Source organism: Aulonocara stuartgranti, assembly GCF_965226115.1.
Source record: "Aulonocara stuartgranti genome assembly, chromosome: 15".
Classification (NCBI taxonomy): domain Eukaryota; kingdom Metazoa; phylum Chordata; class Actinopteri; order Cichliformes; family Cichlidae; genus Aulonocara; species Aulonocara stuartgranti.
The window spans coordinates 26,093,872-26,111,861 of NC_138951.1; the positions used below are offsets into that span (position 1 = coordinate 26,093,872).

At 42.5% G+C, this 17,990-nt stretch overlaps 1 protein-coding gene across 2 annotated transcripts in view; it reads left to right on the plus strand.

Moving 5' to 3' along the window:
- The window catches only part of LOC309690151 (endothelin-2), a 39,601-nt gene that overhangs the window by 17,873 nt on the left and 3,738 nt on the right, over positions 1-17,990 (plus strand). For both annotated transcript variants that reach the window (XM_082507082.1, XM_082507081.1), the window contains exon 2: positions 56-212. In XM_082507082.1, coding sequence (XP_082363208.1) covers positions 56-212 — 157 coding nt within the window. The remainder of the gene's footprint in view (positions 1-55; positions 213-17,990) is intronic.

Consider the following 17,990-nt stretch of genomic DNA (forward strand, 5'->3'; position numbering starts at 1 on the left):
ACTTGAGTAGATGATCATTAATAGCCGATAACCCTGCCCTGCCTGTGTGTTCCAGCCCTCTCTGTTTCGAGCTCTGTGCTGGAGGATGGCCCCCCAGTGCAGCTCCCCCATATGGCTCACCGGCGAGAGAAACGCTGCTCCTGCGAGAACCAGAAAGACAAAGAGTGCATTTTTTTCTGTCACATTGGCATCGTCTGGATCAACACCCCGAGGTGAGTCTGCGAGAGAACAAAATTAACCCTTGTGTGGTGTTCGTATTTTTGTTACACAGCCAGTGTTCATGGGTCTGGTGGACCCGCTAGAGTTTTGGCTTTCCAAATTAACACTATCAAACAATTTTATGTTAAATTACTCAACAGATGTTTACTTCATCCCAATTACAAGACATATGAACAGCAAACATGGTTAATTTTTTCCCTTTACCTTTGTTAGATCACATTTATGAATTAATGTGCTTCTCGTTTTTCTTTTATATAAAATGTTATAAATAAATCAGTTATAATCAAGTGGAGTGAGTGGAAAGACACAACACATTTACACGTGAAAAAATAATTAATTGTTTAATTCTTCTTTTGAAAAAAACTGAACACGGGTCTCACAGACCCGAACACCATACAAGGGTTAAACATTTTATGGCTTTGTTTCCTCTGTAATGAAACATTGGAGTGTTGCGATAAAGTTTACTGCCGTAAATGTGATGACAAAACAAAACCGAGAAAAGAAGTTGTCTATAATCTGTCCAAAGGATAAACAAAGCTCTGTGCGTGCAGCTTTAGCAGGGCCGTGGGTGGGAGGCTTCTGCAGCAGCTTCAGTCCATGAATAAGATTAACTTTCACTGTTTTGTCAAGGCAGTGATTTTCTGAATTTTCAGTGATTTTCCCCTTATTCTGCCTCAGACCAAAGACATGCACAGTAGCACATTAGCTTCACTGCTGAGTCTGAAGCAGATAAAGTGGTGACATGGAGCAACCATTCACCAACCATTCAGAGACTTGAATGGTTGGTGAGGCTAGAAATTTTCTCTACATTTCTCATTTCATTTCCATATTTCTCCTTAAGAGAGTCAGACTCTGCAGCACCCGTCCTACTGAGCATACATGTGTACACTCAACCACTTATCCACATCAGGGTCATGTGAGGTGGTCAGAGCAAAAGGCAGAGTTCCCCCAGAACAGCTCCTCAGCCTTAGTCACATCCACTGCAACAAGTCTTTAATTAATGCCTGGTTCACCTTTCAATTCAATTCAATTCAATTCAATTCAATTCAATTCAGTTTTATTTATACAGCGCCAAAATCACAACAACACACAAGACACTTTATATTGTAAGGTAGACCCTACAAAAATACGTACAGAGAAAAACTCAACAATCATATGACCCCCTATGAGCAAGCACTTTGGCAACAGTGGTAAGGAAAAACTCCCTTTAAACAGGAAGAAAATTCCAGCAGAACCAGGCTCTGGGAGCGGCAGCCATCTGCCGCGACCAGTTGCTGTGAGAGAAGGAAGACAGAATAAAAGACATACTGTGGAAGAGAGCTAGAGATTAATAACAGTATGATTCAGTGCATAGACGTCTATTAACACATAGTGAGAGAAGAAAAAACACACAGTGTATCATTGGAATCCCCCGGCAGCCTACACGTATTGCAGCATAACTAAGGGAGGATTCAGGGTCACCTGGTCCAGCCCTAATGATTCAGCAAAAAGGAAAGTTTGAAGCCTAATCTTGAAAGTAGAGATAGTGTCTGTGTCCTGAATACAAACTGGAAGCTGGTTCCACAGAAGAGGGGCCTGAAAACTGAAGGCTCTCCCTCCCATTCTACTTTTAAATTCTCTAGAAACAACAAGTGTGATGGTACTACAAGGTCATTAAGATAAAATGGGGCCTGATTATTTGAGCTTTAATACTAATACTACATTTCTTTAACTCTGTGAAGAGACAAGTGAGTAACAAAGGTTCCCTGAAACAGCCATGTCGGGTTGACTTGAATGTCTTTTCTAGTCCAGTTGTTCATATTTTTTAAAATGGCTGGCCTCAAATAAGAAGTAGGCGTGCAGCTCCCTTCACAATTGGTAGCAATTAACTTCATTTTAGTTCAGTATGCACAAGTAACGAGTAACCGCTTAGATGTGGTGGAGCTAATGAGAAAGCACACCTTTCCTAAAGAAGGGTTGTTTCTGCTCAGTTTCCTCTCCGTGTTTCAAAAGAGCTTTTTTTAACCCTTTAACACCAACTCAACAGAGAGTCTGAAATCATGGTCGGACCTTTATCTGCCCACAGCTGCTTAACTCCTCACAGCCTGCTCCCGTTTGTGTGTTGACATTTCATCCTCAACTGTTTCTAGAAATGAGACGCAGTTATAATAATAATAACTCAATTTACCCCTGTTCAAAATAATGAGATGAAAAGATTTAAAGGTAAAAATGTGGAAGATAGTGTAGAAATCTTAGAATAAAATAATAATAAAATGGAAAAAGTAGTCTGGTTTGAGCTTTACTATATGTATTTACAGCATCATCCCTTTTGATAAAGTGCAATTATGCTGTTCAGTGTTTCCCTGAATTGGTTACTGCACTGTAAGCTGTTTCATGTCATGCCAGTAAGTCACACTCCAAATTAATTGGTGTAGAAAAAGACAAGTCACCAAAATAGCTTCCAGAGGTTAGCCAAAAACGGCTCCAGTGGTGGTGGGACCGTCTCAGACTGTTAGCTCACTCTAAATATAGCCATGTGGTAAAATGCAATCTTCCTGCTTTCACTATAAAGACGCTTTAAAGAGCACTGCCAGCACCCGCTGTCACTAATGATGCCACTAAAGAGCGTTGGGGAGTCCCGAGTGCATTTCCTTTTTCTTCACACACAGCGTCATTTAAAATATGTAACCTTGCTAACATGTACGCGACAGAGTGAACAACATGTTTTATTCTTGCAAATAACCACATCTGTAGACCTAAACAAAATTATCCATTTGAGAACAGCGCTTGAAGGTTCACACTGTCGGTAGGAGAGCAACAGACAGAAAATCAGAACAAGCTGAAATAATGTTGGGTTTTTTTCTACTCGTGTTGTATTGTTTAAAGAGAAAATATCGAGTAACACCAGTGTAACCTTTAAAGGACATCCTTTGGCTCCCTGCTATTTTACACCAGAAGAAAACAGAAATCTCGGAGTACTTGAAGCACAAAGGCTGTTTTTAAAGTCAGATTTTCACCTTCGCAAGTGTTCAAACAAACAGTGAAGTCAGTGAGGAGTTTCCCTCTCAGTTACAGATGGATGTGTCTGATCATCCAAAAAGGCAGTGATCCAAACTAAAGAGAGAGACGCCAGGATCAGAACCACCTTCAGTGAACTCAAACAAACGCAATTTATTTAACATCTGCTCATTTTTGGACTCATTTATTTGACAGCAAGACAACAGAAAACATATTATTATTTTGGCACTGTCACTGACAATATGAGCCAATAATTAACTGTCAAACTCAGTGCCTGCCGGCATGACATGCTGTCAGGGATGGCGTGGTCATATTTTAATGGGAGGACACAGTGTGAGATATGAGTTGTGCTGCTGAATAGACTTTATTCAAAAGTTTTAAAAAAGTCCAAATGTAACGTGTTATCAGCCGCCCCTCCACACGCGTGACCTGTAGGCATATACCGCGGAGAAAACAGAAAATTGTGCTATGGGAATGATTTGGTTTGATGTAGACACCAAATGAGTAAAACATAATCGTTTGGTGAAAGTTTCAGGGATTGATGTTTGTGTCACATCTGGCGAGGCAGACGGTGAGGCGTGGGGAGACTGGGGACCCAAGTGCAGGCAAATGGAAATAAGGGTGGAATGATAACAAAAAATGAGCCTTTATTGTCAGCTGTACAAATCCTAAAGAACTGAGGGAGCTATAAATACTGAAACAGAAACCAACAAACTAGCAGTGATAAATCATGATGAAATCAAAGATTAACAATAACACAAAACACTGGGTCACCGACCCAGGACCGTGACAGTTTGAAGCCCAAAGTTTTGTCCACACCAGCCTCCTATCCACTCGAACATCACATTATATCCTTCTTTGCTTCTGTCGTGATCTCGGCACAACACAACAGGCCAGATGCACAACATCTGAATGAGAGGATATTTGTTTTTATATTTCTTCCTGTTAAATCACTCTCAGTACCTCCAGTATCATAAAGGATTTATCTTCCTCCAGGTCTAATGCTGCAAGAACTCTGGACGTGTAGCTTCGTGTAGACAAGAAGAAAGTAAAGGTTCACTCTCAGTCATTTCCAGTGTTGGGACTAACGCGTTATTAAGTAACGCGTTACAGTAACTACGTTATTATTGTGGTAACGAGCACGGTAACTAGTTATTATGCCAAAACCGGGAACGCGTTACTCGTTACTGGGATTTAGATAGGCTCGTTATCTGTTACTTCGTGTGGTGGCTATCGCGGAGCTTCCACAGATTCAATAACATTAACAAGTGGTGGAGGCCAGCAGGTGGATGAAGGAAAAGGGAGGCAAGAGGAGAGACCCGAAGCGGCCGCTGGGCCGAGTGTCAGGTGAACTGAACACAAGAAGTTATAACCTGCAGTCCATCTGGGTCAGATATGAACCAAGTTTAGGTGGAGTTTATTTTCGTTATGCTGACTTTTTCGTACTGGGTGCTAGCTAGCATGACGGAGTTTCTATACAGCTGGGTGGGTGCTATGTTACTGATGTTGAACTTTATTTTGTTCATAAGGTTAATTATTAGAGTTGCCAACCATTCCGTAAAAAACAGAATCGTCTCGTATTCAGAGAAAATATTACGCGTTTCTTATTGAGGTGAAAAGGAACAGTTTGTCCCGGACACAAAGCTGAAGTTATTCTGTGTCTCTGCTGCACAGCTGCCTCTTCTCCTCTCATCCTCTCACCCTCCCTCTCCTGTTTCTACTTCAATCATGAAACTGATCAATGATCAGCTGATTGGCTTTTCTCTCTTGTTTATTTATCACCCACTTTGCGCCAGAAAGAGGAAACCAGCCGATGTCGCGGTAAACAATGGCAGCACTTTTAAGCTTGATCAGCTGTTGTTAGAATTTATTTAATATTAATTTCTAGTATCAGCTGATGTTGGCTGGAGCCACAGCTGTAAAGCTGCTGGTCATGATATCAGTTTGGTTATCTGGTGAGAAGGAAACATGAAGATGAAAGCAGGAGATGTCCTTACTGAATCACCAGAGCTGTGATGGAGAAACATGTTTACCTTTTAGTTAACATGAATGAGTTGAAGGGAAGTTATGAACTGTTTCTGAGAGAGAAATAACACCAGGATCCTTTTCTAAGTAGCTGACAGCTGGTAACTGTGCAGGGGCGGGTCTAGCAAAGTGTTGCCAGGGGTCCATGTAGGGCATTAAAAGGGAAAGGGGGGCACAAGGAAATACTTTCTTATTCTCATTTAAAATGTCTCACTTTTTAAAAAATAATTATCTTACAACAAACAATTGATAGATTAATGCATATATACCATCAGAACAGTGTACATCACTGTCACAACAGTGTTTATTTTCATTCAAAGGCTTTATGATTTTTCCTATAATGGTGGGCCAGTCTCTAGTCAAAATGCCCGGGACGATTTTTTTGTCCCAGTCCAGCCCTGTATGCAGCTCATCTGCAGTCTGGTGTTACCTACATCTTCCTATTCAGAAGGCAGAATTTCCGAGTTCTGAGTACAATCGAAAGCACCACGACTGCAGTTTGTGTTGGATGTAAAAAGCAGGCTAGGATAGAATCAGGCGTGGGATTTCTCTCGTGGAAATGTGCACATTATCTTTTCCTTTAATTGGTAGGTGGCACAGTGCACTGTGGCAAGTAAGCAAGCTAGAAGACTAGCAATCTTGCTGGGTATCTAGTTACGGAAGCAACACATTAAGAGAATTCTGAGTAAAACCAAAGTTACTTTCCCTAGTAACTAGTTACTCTGAAAGTAACGAGTAACTTGAAGTAACTGAGTTACTTTTGATAGAAGTAACTAGTAATGTAACTAAGTTACTAATTTAAGGTAACTTACCCAACACTGGTCATTTCCTAGCTTCACATTTGGCTGTAGAAAACGTGCTCGTCATGAATCTGATCGTTCTTCAGATGCATCTATGAGACTGAACTTGGAAACAGTTTGGCAAAAGGCCAGGACAGTCTTGGCCCATCTTAATGCCTGGACCCAAACGCAGACTGAGGACCAGTGTTGGTCAAGTTACTTGAAAAAGGTAATCAGTAACTAATTACTTGCCCCAAAAGTAATCCCATTACTTTACTGATTACTTATTTTCAAAAGTAATTAATTACTTAGTTACTTAAAAAAAAAAACGAAAAAAAAAAAAAAAAAAAAACACGATTTACAACCTGAATAGGTGATAAAGCGAAACAAAAACACCGAAGCACAAGAAAGCCCCAAAACAAAACACGAGTCCAAAAAAGAACAGTTCAGGGGGCCGACAGCACAGGAGGCCAAACAGTTCAGGGGGCCGGCCGCGCGGAAGGCAGCGGCGGCGACGAAGGAGACGACGGAGCAGTTCAGGGGGCCGGCCACGCGGAAGGCAGCGGCGGCGCTCCAGTGTCAAGCGTACTGGCTGAGGCCCGGTGGGCACAGGACCAGACGGGGCCGGACCAGGCGATGGCGGGGCCGGACCAGGCGATGGCGGGGCTGAAGACATGGAGGCTGGGCCAGGCGAGGCTGAAGACACGGAGGCTGGGCCAGGCGAGGATGATGATGGAGCTGCAGCAGGCGAGGATGATGATGGAGCTGCAGCAGGCGGCTGGACGGGCTCCTCGGGCCCCCCAGCCGACGAGGCAGGAAACAAAGGCCGGAGCGGTCCCTCGGACCCTCCAGCGGAGACACGAGGCGAAGGCCGGAGCGGCCCCTCGGACCCTCCAGCGGAGACAGGAGACGAAGGCCAGACGGGCCCCCCGGACCCTCCAGTGGAAACAGAAGACGAAGGCCGGAGCGGTCCCTCGGACCCTCCAGCGGAAACAGAAGACGAAGGCCGGAGCGGTCCCTCGGACCCTCCAGCGGAGACACGAGATGAAGGCTGGACGGGCCCCTTGGACCCTCCAGCAGAAGCCATCACAAAGCCAGCAGGCATGGAGTCCTCTGGCAGACACGAAGGCAATGGGTGCTGTGCTGAGCACTGGCCCTGCTCAGACAGCACTGACACGGAGTTGTTCTCTGAGGGCTGCTCAATCTTCAGGGGTCCAGAATCAGCTGGGGACCGAGACCTAGCCTCTGGGGAAGCCCTGGAGTGCAGAACAGTGCCTGAAGCAGCTAAAGCGCGAGAAACTCCCTGACTGGACCTTAAATTTTCTCCCTGCAAAAAGTGAATGTGTGAGACCGCTATTACTGGAGCCAGAGCTACGGGTAGCGGGGGCACTGGAGCTACTGGGGCCTGCGCTACAGGCGGCACTGGAGCTACTGGGGCCTGCGCTACAGGCGGCACTGGAGCTACTGGGGCCTGCGCTACAGGCGGCACTGGAGCTACTGGAGACACAGGTGACACTGGTGTACTGGGGAGGATGCAGCGAGGATGCAGTTTCTCTCTTAAGGGAGGATCGAATGATTTAGTGATCAATCTTGATGGGAAAGGATGCTGATGCTGAGAATACCAGGCAGCGAGGGCTTCCAGGAGGGCAGCTGACCCTTCCTTGCCTGGACCGCCCATGCCAAACAGTTCGAAGCAAATCCTAGCCCTAAGAGCTGTTATTAGTTGTTTTAATCTGTTAATGTCCAAAAAACCAGCTGTGCAGAGGGTGGACGACAAAAAGTTGTCAAAAAAAGACCACCTGAATGAGTCTCTTGGGGGTGTCCTCAGCGTGGATTACGCCCCGGCAGTAATTCCACAACTGCGCGAGATACTGAGACCGTGAGTCCGCAGGATCCATTTGATGGTTGCGTCGTTCTGTCATGGTTGGCTGTGTGGCAGGCGGGCAAGCAGGAGTGGTGGATCCAAAATGCAGGACTCAGACACAGAAGTTCAACTTAAAGCACAGCTTTATTGCTGGGAAAACCTCTTACTAAACTAAACTCACCAAAAGACAAACAAAAACGCTGGTGGACTAAAACACTGAAGCAGAAATACTGAACTGGAGCTAGAGCTGGAAACAAAACACTGGTAACACGGAGGCAAAACACACACAGCTTGTTGAGGGTACGACGCAACACTGACTCAGAGAAACACAGGGTCTAAATACACTGGGAAGTAACGAGGAGAATGAGACACAGAAGGAGAGCACAGCTGGGGGAAATTAGAACTGACGAGACAAGCAAAGCAGGACACATTCACATAAGACACGGACCTTCAAAGTAAAACAGGAAGGATCACACAGAGACGCGAACTTGACACAGTGGAGACAGCAACTAAGAAACACAGAGACATAAACCATAAGGCAGAGGACTCTAAGAACCGAGAGACACAGAGGGGAACTCAAACATGCAGACACAGACTTACAGAACAGAGGGGACACAGAGAAACGAGAAGGGCAAGGGATCGAAACTAGAAACCATAGAATAACTCACACCAAGTACAATAATACAAAAATCACAAAGAACTAAAACGCTGGGTCAGGAGACCCAGGACCCTGACAGATAGATCTTTCAGCCCAATTCTACTTTTTCTACATAATCCATCATACAAAATGTAATCAAATGGAAAAGTCTCTTTTTAAAACTTGTTTTATTAGTTTTAATCTTTTAACTTTATGCATCAAGCAAAAATTTAATTATATGCAACATTCTCTAACTGGAAGAAATTTGTTTAATATTTAAACCTATTTTCTGCACATTCCAGCACATAAAATATTTTTTTTGTGTGTGTTTACACTCACTCTTTCAAATAGATGCAAGTAAAACACAGCAGAAAATAAATAAAGTCAAAGACTAGCTGATAGGTTTGTAGCTTGAACCTATTCGCTGGAACGTTGAAGACAATTTAATTACACAGCAATCAAGACACGAAGTAGGCAAAGTTCTTCATGTTTCTCGTGCACGGGAGAGAACCGGACAAAAGCCGTTCCTTCGCTTGACCCCAGGTTACATGAATATGCATAGGTTCATTAACATATGACGTCTACATACAAACAAAGAGTACCTTGCCTGTGTGTGTGTGTGTGTGGGGGGGGGGGGGGGGGGGGGGGGGGGTGTCAGAGCGTGGCCCCATAGACAACTTCCCTTAACCTGCTGGTCTGGAAAATCCAACAGTTCATCTATATGTAAATAAGCACTTAGTCTAAAACTGACATAGCTACGTTAATCCTACCGTAAACCAATAAAACAAGGTACGACCTCTTCCCATGCTCCCAGGATGTAGGTGTGCATTCCTGGAATGCACACCAAGCCTTTGCAGATCACACATCCTATCACTACACAATTGATTATACACCTCTAAGCATATATGGTTAAATATTTCTAAGCATAAATGACAATCAACAATACAAAACCTAACACTAGCGGTCCTTTTGCTCTATTTTCACCTGTAAAGAAGGAGTAGGGTAAGCGGAGGTTTACCCTGGTGCAGGTGTGCCGCGGCGGTCAGTGGAAGAATCCGCGAGTTTCTCTGTGAATTTCCCATTACGTCGTAGCGCACTCGGTGCTTGCTTGGAAGTTTAGGGGGTTTTTTTCACTGTAAAAAGAAGTTTTCTTCCCACGCACAACGGACACTAATGTTTTTGTCACTTTTTATGGAATCAAACTTAAAGTAAGGTCAGTACTTCCACGCTTTAAACGCTGCACGCTCATACTCTCTTCCGCACTCGATATATGATCCATTGTTGATCTGCACGCAGCTGTTGTCACGAACGTCACACTCGCTTACGTCACTGTCATGAGACATTCTAGCAAAAAAATCACGGTTTTAGTAATGCAGTAATGCAGCGTTCCTACGGGAAAGTAACGGTAATCTAATTACCGTTTTTGCAATAGTAATCCCTTACTTTACTTGTTACTTGAAAAAGTAATCAGATTACAGTAACGCGTTACAAGTAACGCGTTACTGCCCATCTCTGCTGAGGACACAGTAATTTTTTTTTTTTCAAACAAGGCAAATCTTTATTGAGACATAGCACCAGTCCAAGAAGACAGCAGAAAGCAAAGTTCATAAATATAAATAAGTAACACGGGATGAAAACAGGAAGACGGATAACAGACGTCACAGCAAAGATGAAGAGCAAATCAACACAAGTGTAGACGAAGCAGTGAGGCAGGGGACCGATAAAGACTGAACGCAATATACACAAGACAGAACTGTACCAAAATAAAACAGGAAGTGGAACAGGAACACATTAAACACACCAGACTGAAACACTATTGGAATACAGAAAGGTGAAAATCAGAAGATATTTAATAATGAAGAGAAGACCAAAACACACCAAACACTTTCATTGCAGATGGGCCATGAAACGCTGATGCTGTGTGTCTCAACAGATTTCAGCCAATCTGCATTTTACTTCCTACGCCTGAAGACAAACATCTCTTTCCACTCCTCATATTTTAGGGCTGACTTGTTATTTCAGTTCCACACATGTGAGTGATTGGAACTAAAACAGAGGGAAACATAACAAAGACAGTCTCTCTGGTTCATCCATCATTGCTGCTTATTCTTATTGCACACGATGAATTGAACAGGGTAAAAACAAATACCTTCCCTTATAGATCTATGCTTCACTTATAGCTCTGCTTCACTTATAGCTCTATGCTTCACTTACAGATGTCTTGATGCATGCTTGATCATCCAGGTAAGTAAATCTCCAAAAGTTGATTCTGTCCATCTGGACGTAACGTTTACTCCCAGTAGTTGGAGAACAAAAAGATTGTAGATAATTGGGACTCACGGACTTCTGGAGAGTCAGAGGCTTTCTAAACCTCATTAAGTATTACAAGAAAGTAAAATCTGGTTTTCTTAACAATAAAAGACTCCAGACAGATTAATTCATGTACCAAAACACTGAGCCCATGTGTTCAATGTACAAAAAAATGCACTAATTTGTAAATTATTTAAAACCTGTGTTTAATAAGAACAGTAAAAAAAAATAATGTTTTTTTTAAATCAAACGTTGAAACTGAGAAAATTAACTTTTTTGATCATCTTTTTGTGATGAGATCTGGAAATACAAACTTCATATGTAAGCACATGTTGTTCCGCCAACTCTAAATGTCCTCCAGATTTATAATGCAGGAAGAATTAGTTATCAGACAAGAAGCTGTTTGGTGTCTGTTCAAGAAAAAGTATCTTCTGTAACAAATGACAGCCACAGAAGCAGAGCCTGCGATATGCAAATAAATAAAAGTGCAATGAAACTTTCTATTGTTTTAATCTTGATTCTTTTCCCTCCATACGTTTGTACTAAACTAAGTAAGTTAAATAGTTATCATTGATGTTTTTTAAACACCTGAAAGTCTAACAATTTCATTAAATCAGTTTTAAGCACAGGTTAACTGAAATTGTTCAGAGATTGAGTAATAAAGTATTTGGTGGTTAGACTCCAAGCTGAAGTGATGTAGGGCAGAGACAGCTGGTGATGATGCAGAAGATGGAAGATGGAAACGTGGCTGAGACTGTCTGAAAGTCAGGAGTAAGGTGAAGATGCTGTGCATGAGGGAAAGTCTGAAAGAGAAATAAAGAAAGTCACAATAACAAAGTAGGAGTGAGAGGATTAGAGGTTGGGTATGGAGACTGGGTGCTTGTTTTAGAGACATGATGACAGAAATTACAGTTAAATCGCTTAATTCACTTTTCAATTCGATTTATTCATATAGCATCATATCACAGCCTCAAGGGGCTTTATATTGAAAGGTAAAGAGCCTACAATGCCACACACAAAACCCCAATAATCACATGACTCCCTATGAGCAAGAACTTTGGCGACAGTAGGAAAGGAAAACTCCCTTCTAACAGGAAGAAACCTCCAGCAGAACCAGACTCAGGGAGGGGTGGCCATCTGCCATGACTGGTTACGTGTGAGGGGAGAAAGACAAGACAAAGACATGCTGTGGGAAATGGAGCAGCAGAAATAAGCCAAACACTCAGGAATGCTCTGTGAGCAAACACTGCAATCAAGAGTGAAGTGTTGCGTTATTGCAGGTTTTTCAGTGTTTGGACCCTACTACTAATATCAAAAAATACATATACTATTATATAAGAGTTATATAAGAAAACCTTCGACCTGCACTACATTATCTGCCAATAGGGAATCTATATGATCGATAGCCAGGAATAAATACAGCCTTAAGTAGAAAAGAAGAGTTCAGCAGGTATGCAGAACAGTGGAGCCATAACTCATATCGCAGCAGTTCAACAGTTCAGGTCACTCAGATTTATTCATCCTTGTAACTTAAGAAAGGAGCTCAGTAACCCTTTGACACATAAGGAAAGAAAAAAATGAGCAAATGCAGCCAACGGACTCATAAAAACAACATGAAGGTCAATAAGCAGTAAAGAGGAAAGTCAATGATATTTTAGAAATGAGTAGACAGGAGTGCTCATGGAGGAGGCGAGAAGCAGTGGAAAGCTGGGAGATGAAAGGGTAACATAGAGCAACGAGAGCCAGATGTGTCGCCATTTAATTAAGGAAAAGGAAAAAGGGGAAGCCATTCAGGTCTCCAGTCAGGATAATTCAGACTGAAATGTAAATCCAAATCTTTGTAATATTAAGACACAGAGAATGTTTTTTACCATCAGTGAAGGTTTATTTTCGGATGCGCCCGCTTGTTTTGAGATAAGTGTTTTGCTGGTGAGCCACCGGCATCTGCTTGCTGTTCCTCCAGTGGTCTAGTTAATTCTGCCACTAATCCAGCAGCAGAGCCTCCTCAAACCTGCTGCCTAGCCGAAGTCCGTCTTGGCGGTCTCGCTGGCACCAGACGGATGAGCAGCGGGCTGAATCACTGCAGGAAAACTAACTCCTGCGGCTGTTTGCAGAGACGCTACTTAAATAGCGAGATGCGTGGAACATAATAAGGGGCACTAACATGGACATAATTGGAAAATAAACGCCCTCAGTCATTCGAAGTCATGTTTGTGGTCTGGCTGTAATACAGGTCTGAAAGTCAGTTAAATGAAACTCTGGTTGAGAGTACATTTTTGGAAGTAACTGATGGATTGCTGGGAAATATGTTCCAAACGTTTAACATGCCCAGGGAATACTAACGAATAGCAAACTAGCAGCAGAGACGAGGATTTTGATTGCGGGTCTGAAGCAGGGACTCACTTCTGACCGCAGAGCATCAATGTGCATGCTGTAGCCCAGACCTTCCCAAAGTGCGGGGCCCGTCCCCTAGGGAGGGCGCAGAGCCATGGCAGGGGGGGCGCAGTATGAAAAGGAAAAAAACAAAACGCTTGGACGCTACACGGGCGCCCACAGAAACGCAAAGCAGGAGATGAAGCATAGCTGAATATGTTTCCAAACCAACTTCATTCTAAGCCAAAGACTAGAAAATATGGTGAAGCATATCTGCCCTTTGGTTTCACCTGCACAAGTGCCGAGGTAGGTCTCCCCTGCAGAATTGGTTTTCCCTTCTTGAGAGCAGCGCTGGGCTCTTCAAATCACGGACAAACAGGATCCCACATTCTTGATTTTTAGTTCACAAACACTTGTTGTAATGACTAACTACTCCTGACATTTTGGAGACGTTAGCTCTTTATACAGTAAAGTTACAGCGAGATAAAAATAATATCAGGCTGATCCTGCCACAATTTGTTCCCTGTTCAAATCATGGACAAACAGTATCCCACAGCTGTTTAAACTGTTAAGATTCAAGAATTGAGAAAGGGTACAAGAGGTGATCGAATAATAACCACACTGGTCCGGCCGGGTGAAGTCAAACGAAGATTTTAATTCACACGTGGGAAGATCACTGAAAACAGCAATTGATCTTCAACTTACTAAAGCACAAACAATTATTTTATAACATCAGGGTTTGTTTACTGACGCCCCTTCATGCGTCACAGATACATTTTATACATAGATCAGATCAACATCATCATGACTTTTCACCTAGAAAATCATCTTCTATTTTCATGGCTAGCCCTTCCTGTCTACCTTTCAGTTCTTGTCTTGTTCCTCTTTCTTGCCGAGACACCAAGAAACGGTTCCTCTTTTACCAAGACAATTTTGCAGTTACAGCCAAACATAACTAACCTCTCCTCTAAATAAATCTAATTTAAAGTGTGTGTGTGTGTGTGTGTGTTGACCTCACATGCTCTTTGTGTCACCTCTTCACCTACTGTCTGTGTCTCGTCCTCAAATGCTCTTTCTCAATTCACCTGTTGCACTTCTGACCTTTTACCAGACCAGAAGCTCACTGAGACTATGTGTATGTCTTCTACTAAATAAATGTTTTAACCAAGAACCTCTACTAAAACCTTAATACAAGAATATGAACATATAAAAGATAATAAAATAAACTGATATAAGTGTTTTGTAAGCATGTATTGCAATTCCTTCTATGTTCTAGTTTTCCCTCAGCATGTATCACCTGAACAGTCACGTCAGTGAGGCTTACGACCTTTAAAGAACCTGAACATCAACTCAAATAAGCACAGATATGCAATATGTATAAAATAGTTATAACTGCACCTGAAATACAAAGTTAACATCATCATAAACATCTTAAGGCCATCTTAAAGCTATCTGTTACATTGTTAAAGCAATGATCATACTGCAGATTATATTATGCTGGTAAAATACTTTTTGTTTATCCCCACAAAACCCATTTTGCACAGAGAGGCATTTTTTTGAAAAATGTATTGATAGCAATGTTGAAAATTATTACACAGAAGAAAAAAAAAACAACTACATGTAAAATAAGAAGCTTCTGCCTTTGTAAATGGAGGGACAGTAACTGCTTGTAAAACCTGAAGACAGTCAGATTAACAGAATTCCATCTGCCATTCTGCAATTCATCTCATGTAAACAATAACATGGCGCACAGCCTGACGTGAAAAGAGGCACATACCTTTGACGTTGCCAGACAAACCCTGTATTCCTCATCCGCAAAAAAGGAGTTTTAAAAATCCTCCATTTTCGGTGATTCGAAACGCCGTTTACGTGTGGATGAAACGGCTGCGTTTTCAAAAATACCCGTGTAGGTGCGGACAGCGTAAAAGAGTTAGTAGTTTATTTTATTACTACCTGTCATTTATTGCAGTTTACCAGTTTACTTGTATTTACTTAATTGTTTACTAAATGTTTGAGGTGTGAAATAAACCGCAATGGAGCAAAATATGGGTGTGTGTGGTTGGAGGATGTGTTAATGCGCAAACGTTTTTTGTGTAAAACGAAGGGGGGCCCAGCAAAAAAAGTTTGGGAACCACTGCTGTAGCCGAATGCTCCCTGGTTTATCTGTTTGAATTATTTATCAGTGGTTACTGATCTCTACAGGTTGCTTACATGAAGCTCTGGCTGATGGTCTGTGAACGTTGCCTGATAGCTTAACCTCAAAAAGGATTGAACTGTTAAAGATTAAGATAGCTATTCATACTCTTGGCTGAACTAGAAGGGGAGTTTGTCATCTTTCCGACGTCTGTGGGTTGTTGTTAGTTCCACAAAGGAGATATATCTCTCTTAACTCCGTGTGCCATTTTATTTTGATCCAGAAAGTTAAAAATATACACTGTTTCGCAAAAAGTCTGGCCCAAATCTAAACACCAAACATAAATTTCTTCAGCGAAATTGTGTTTCTTCATTCTTCATTTTTCTAGCAGACATATTTCTGGCATCTCTCGACAGACAAAATCCTCAGTAGTGTTTCAGCAAATTGTAAATGAAGCAGTCTCAGAGGGGACTACACTCTCGCTCCCCCTCCCAGCCCTGATTTTAGACCAGCAGGGGGAGCACCCTGTGATGTGAGATTCTGGCCAATCACAGGTCGTTTCAGACCAGGCCAGGTGGGCATTAGAAAATCTGACAAAAGGAAAGCAGGGCTAGGTTGGGCTTGCCCACTTGTACGTGGTTTAGTTTTATAATGTTGTATTGAGTTTCAGATATAAACTCAGTGTGCTGTGTTGAGAATCATTACCATTGTGCTCTGCAGCCTCTGTATGTGATGATCTCACCTGTGTGCCTTATTAGTGTAGCATAGGTCATCTTCTTCTTTGTCTGAGCTGCAGAATAAAACTCCACACAAGCAAACACATATCTGAGCGCAGTGGCCGTCCTAGCCTGTTTGGCGCCCTGGCCGAACACTTCCTCTGGCTATGCCTTTACCCCTAGTCTTAAGTGTATATTATTTTCTTACTCTTCTTATATACATTGTTTGTTTACTTGCACTGCTGTAACTGGAGCCTCGTCGTCTCGTCTCTCTGTATGTAGCGGAGATGACAATAAAGTTTACTTTGATTTCAGCAGCGAGCAGGCGCACCGAGGGCTCTAGCGCTCACTATATAGAATTTCGAAAAACCATCGGTGCAAATTATATGTCTGTATCATAATGTCTGGTGTTTTCGTGTTTGTTGTTTTTTTGTTTGTTTGTTTTATTTTGCGGGTTGGTTATTAGATGCTGCTCCAGCCAGCCAGAGAATCCCCCGCCGCCCCGCCCTCTCCTCCCTGTGCCGCAAGCAGCAGGCGCACCTCGCAAACGGAGGGCGCCCTTACTCACAGCAAATGGGCGATAGAAAACCGATCGGTGTCTATGCCATTCCCAATATGCGCTGGCATGACGTCGGAGCGGCATGAGTACGAGTAATTTTTCTTTTTTTTTTTCCCGTGATGCCGCCCCCCACCACGCTGCCGCCCCGGGCAACCGCCGTGTCCGCTACTGTCTGAGTGACTGACACTTGAATATGTTATTACATTTGATCAAATTGCTCACCTTTAAAATATTAGCACACGAGTTAATGGTACATCTGTATAAAAACTGCTGACTTATTTATTTAACTGTTTGTGGTTTTTGCTTAATTCCTTTATTGTACACGAGTTAGCAGTTGCACAGTAAATGGCTGAAACAAGTTTTTAAGGAAGTTACATGCGCACATATTTGATCGGATTTCAGGGTTGTGGAGAGATATATCAGTTTCAATGCGTATTTAAAAAAAAGCAGCATTGTTGTGTCTTTGGCCATAAATGTGGTGCAGATGCTTGATGTTTGTTTCAGTGATAGATAATTATGAACAGCTGAACTCTGGAGCAGTGTACCAACAGCTGTCTGCATGTGTTCCACAGAGGGAGTGAGAGTCATTTTTTCAGGGCCTGAGTAAGGTAACAAGTGCAAAAAAAATTAAGCCGAGCCACACAGCCAGCTTTCACCTGGAAGAGTGAGGTCTTAATCCACGAAACTATAAAATTGAGCTACTTTTAGCACAAGGTCAGAACACCCACAGCATCACATTCATGTCTGCCTTCCACGACTTCATTTATCACATTACCTTGCAGATTTATCCTCCGACCGCTTGGAAGGGCATCATCAGAAGTTTTGAAACTACTGTGAAATGCCAACAGTATTGACAGAGAGCGTGTCATAGCATAACGTTCATTATAAAAGTGATATAAAAGGTGCGACTTCCAGAGATTTTGTACAATTATGTCTAATGTTCATGTTTATTGAAAGAAAAAACTGACAGAGGTGTGCTCACTGTCATGTATGCACAGAGTTCACACTCACATGCCACATGCCAGTAAGAGCAAAGGTTTGAGACGAACAGTAAATAATCTGAAGACACATCAGTGCAAACAAACAGAACTAAAGGGCAGCATCCTTTAAGCCAAAGTGTGAAAGCACTATGGCTCTTATATATCAGCACCATGCTCACAGATAAATATAGCTGCAATCAGAAAAGTGCCCAAAAATGACAATGATAACAATAATAACCTTTCTTAAATAACAGAGAGTAAATAATACACTGAGAAAGCTGGAGTCACCGACTGAGATCGCTCACCAAAGACGACGGATGACCTCTTTCTTACTCTTCTCACCTGTGACCTTGCTCAACGACCGCACAGGATGATCTGCTCCCAACACATCTGGAAA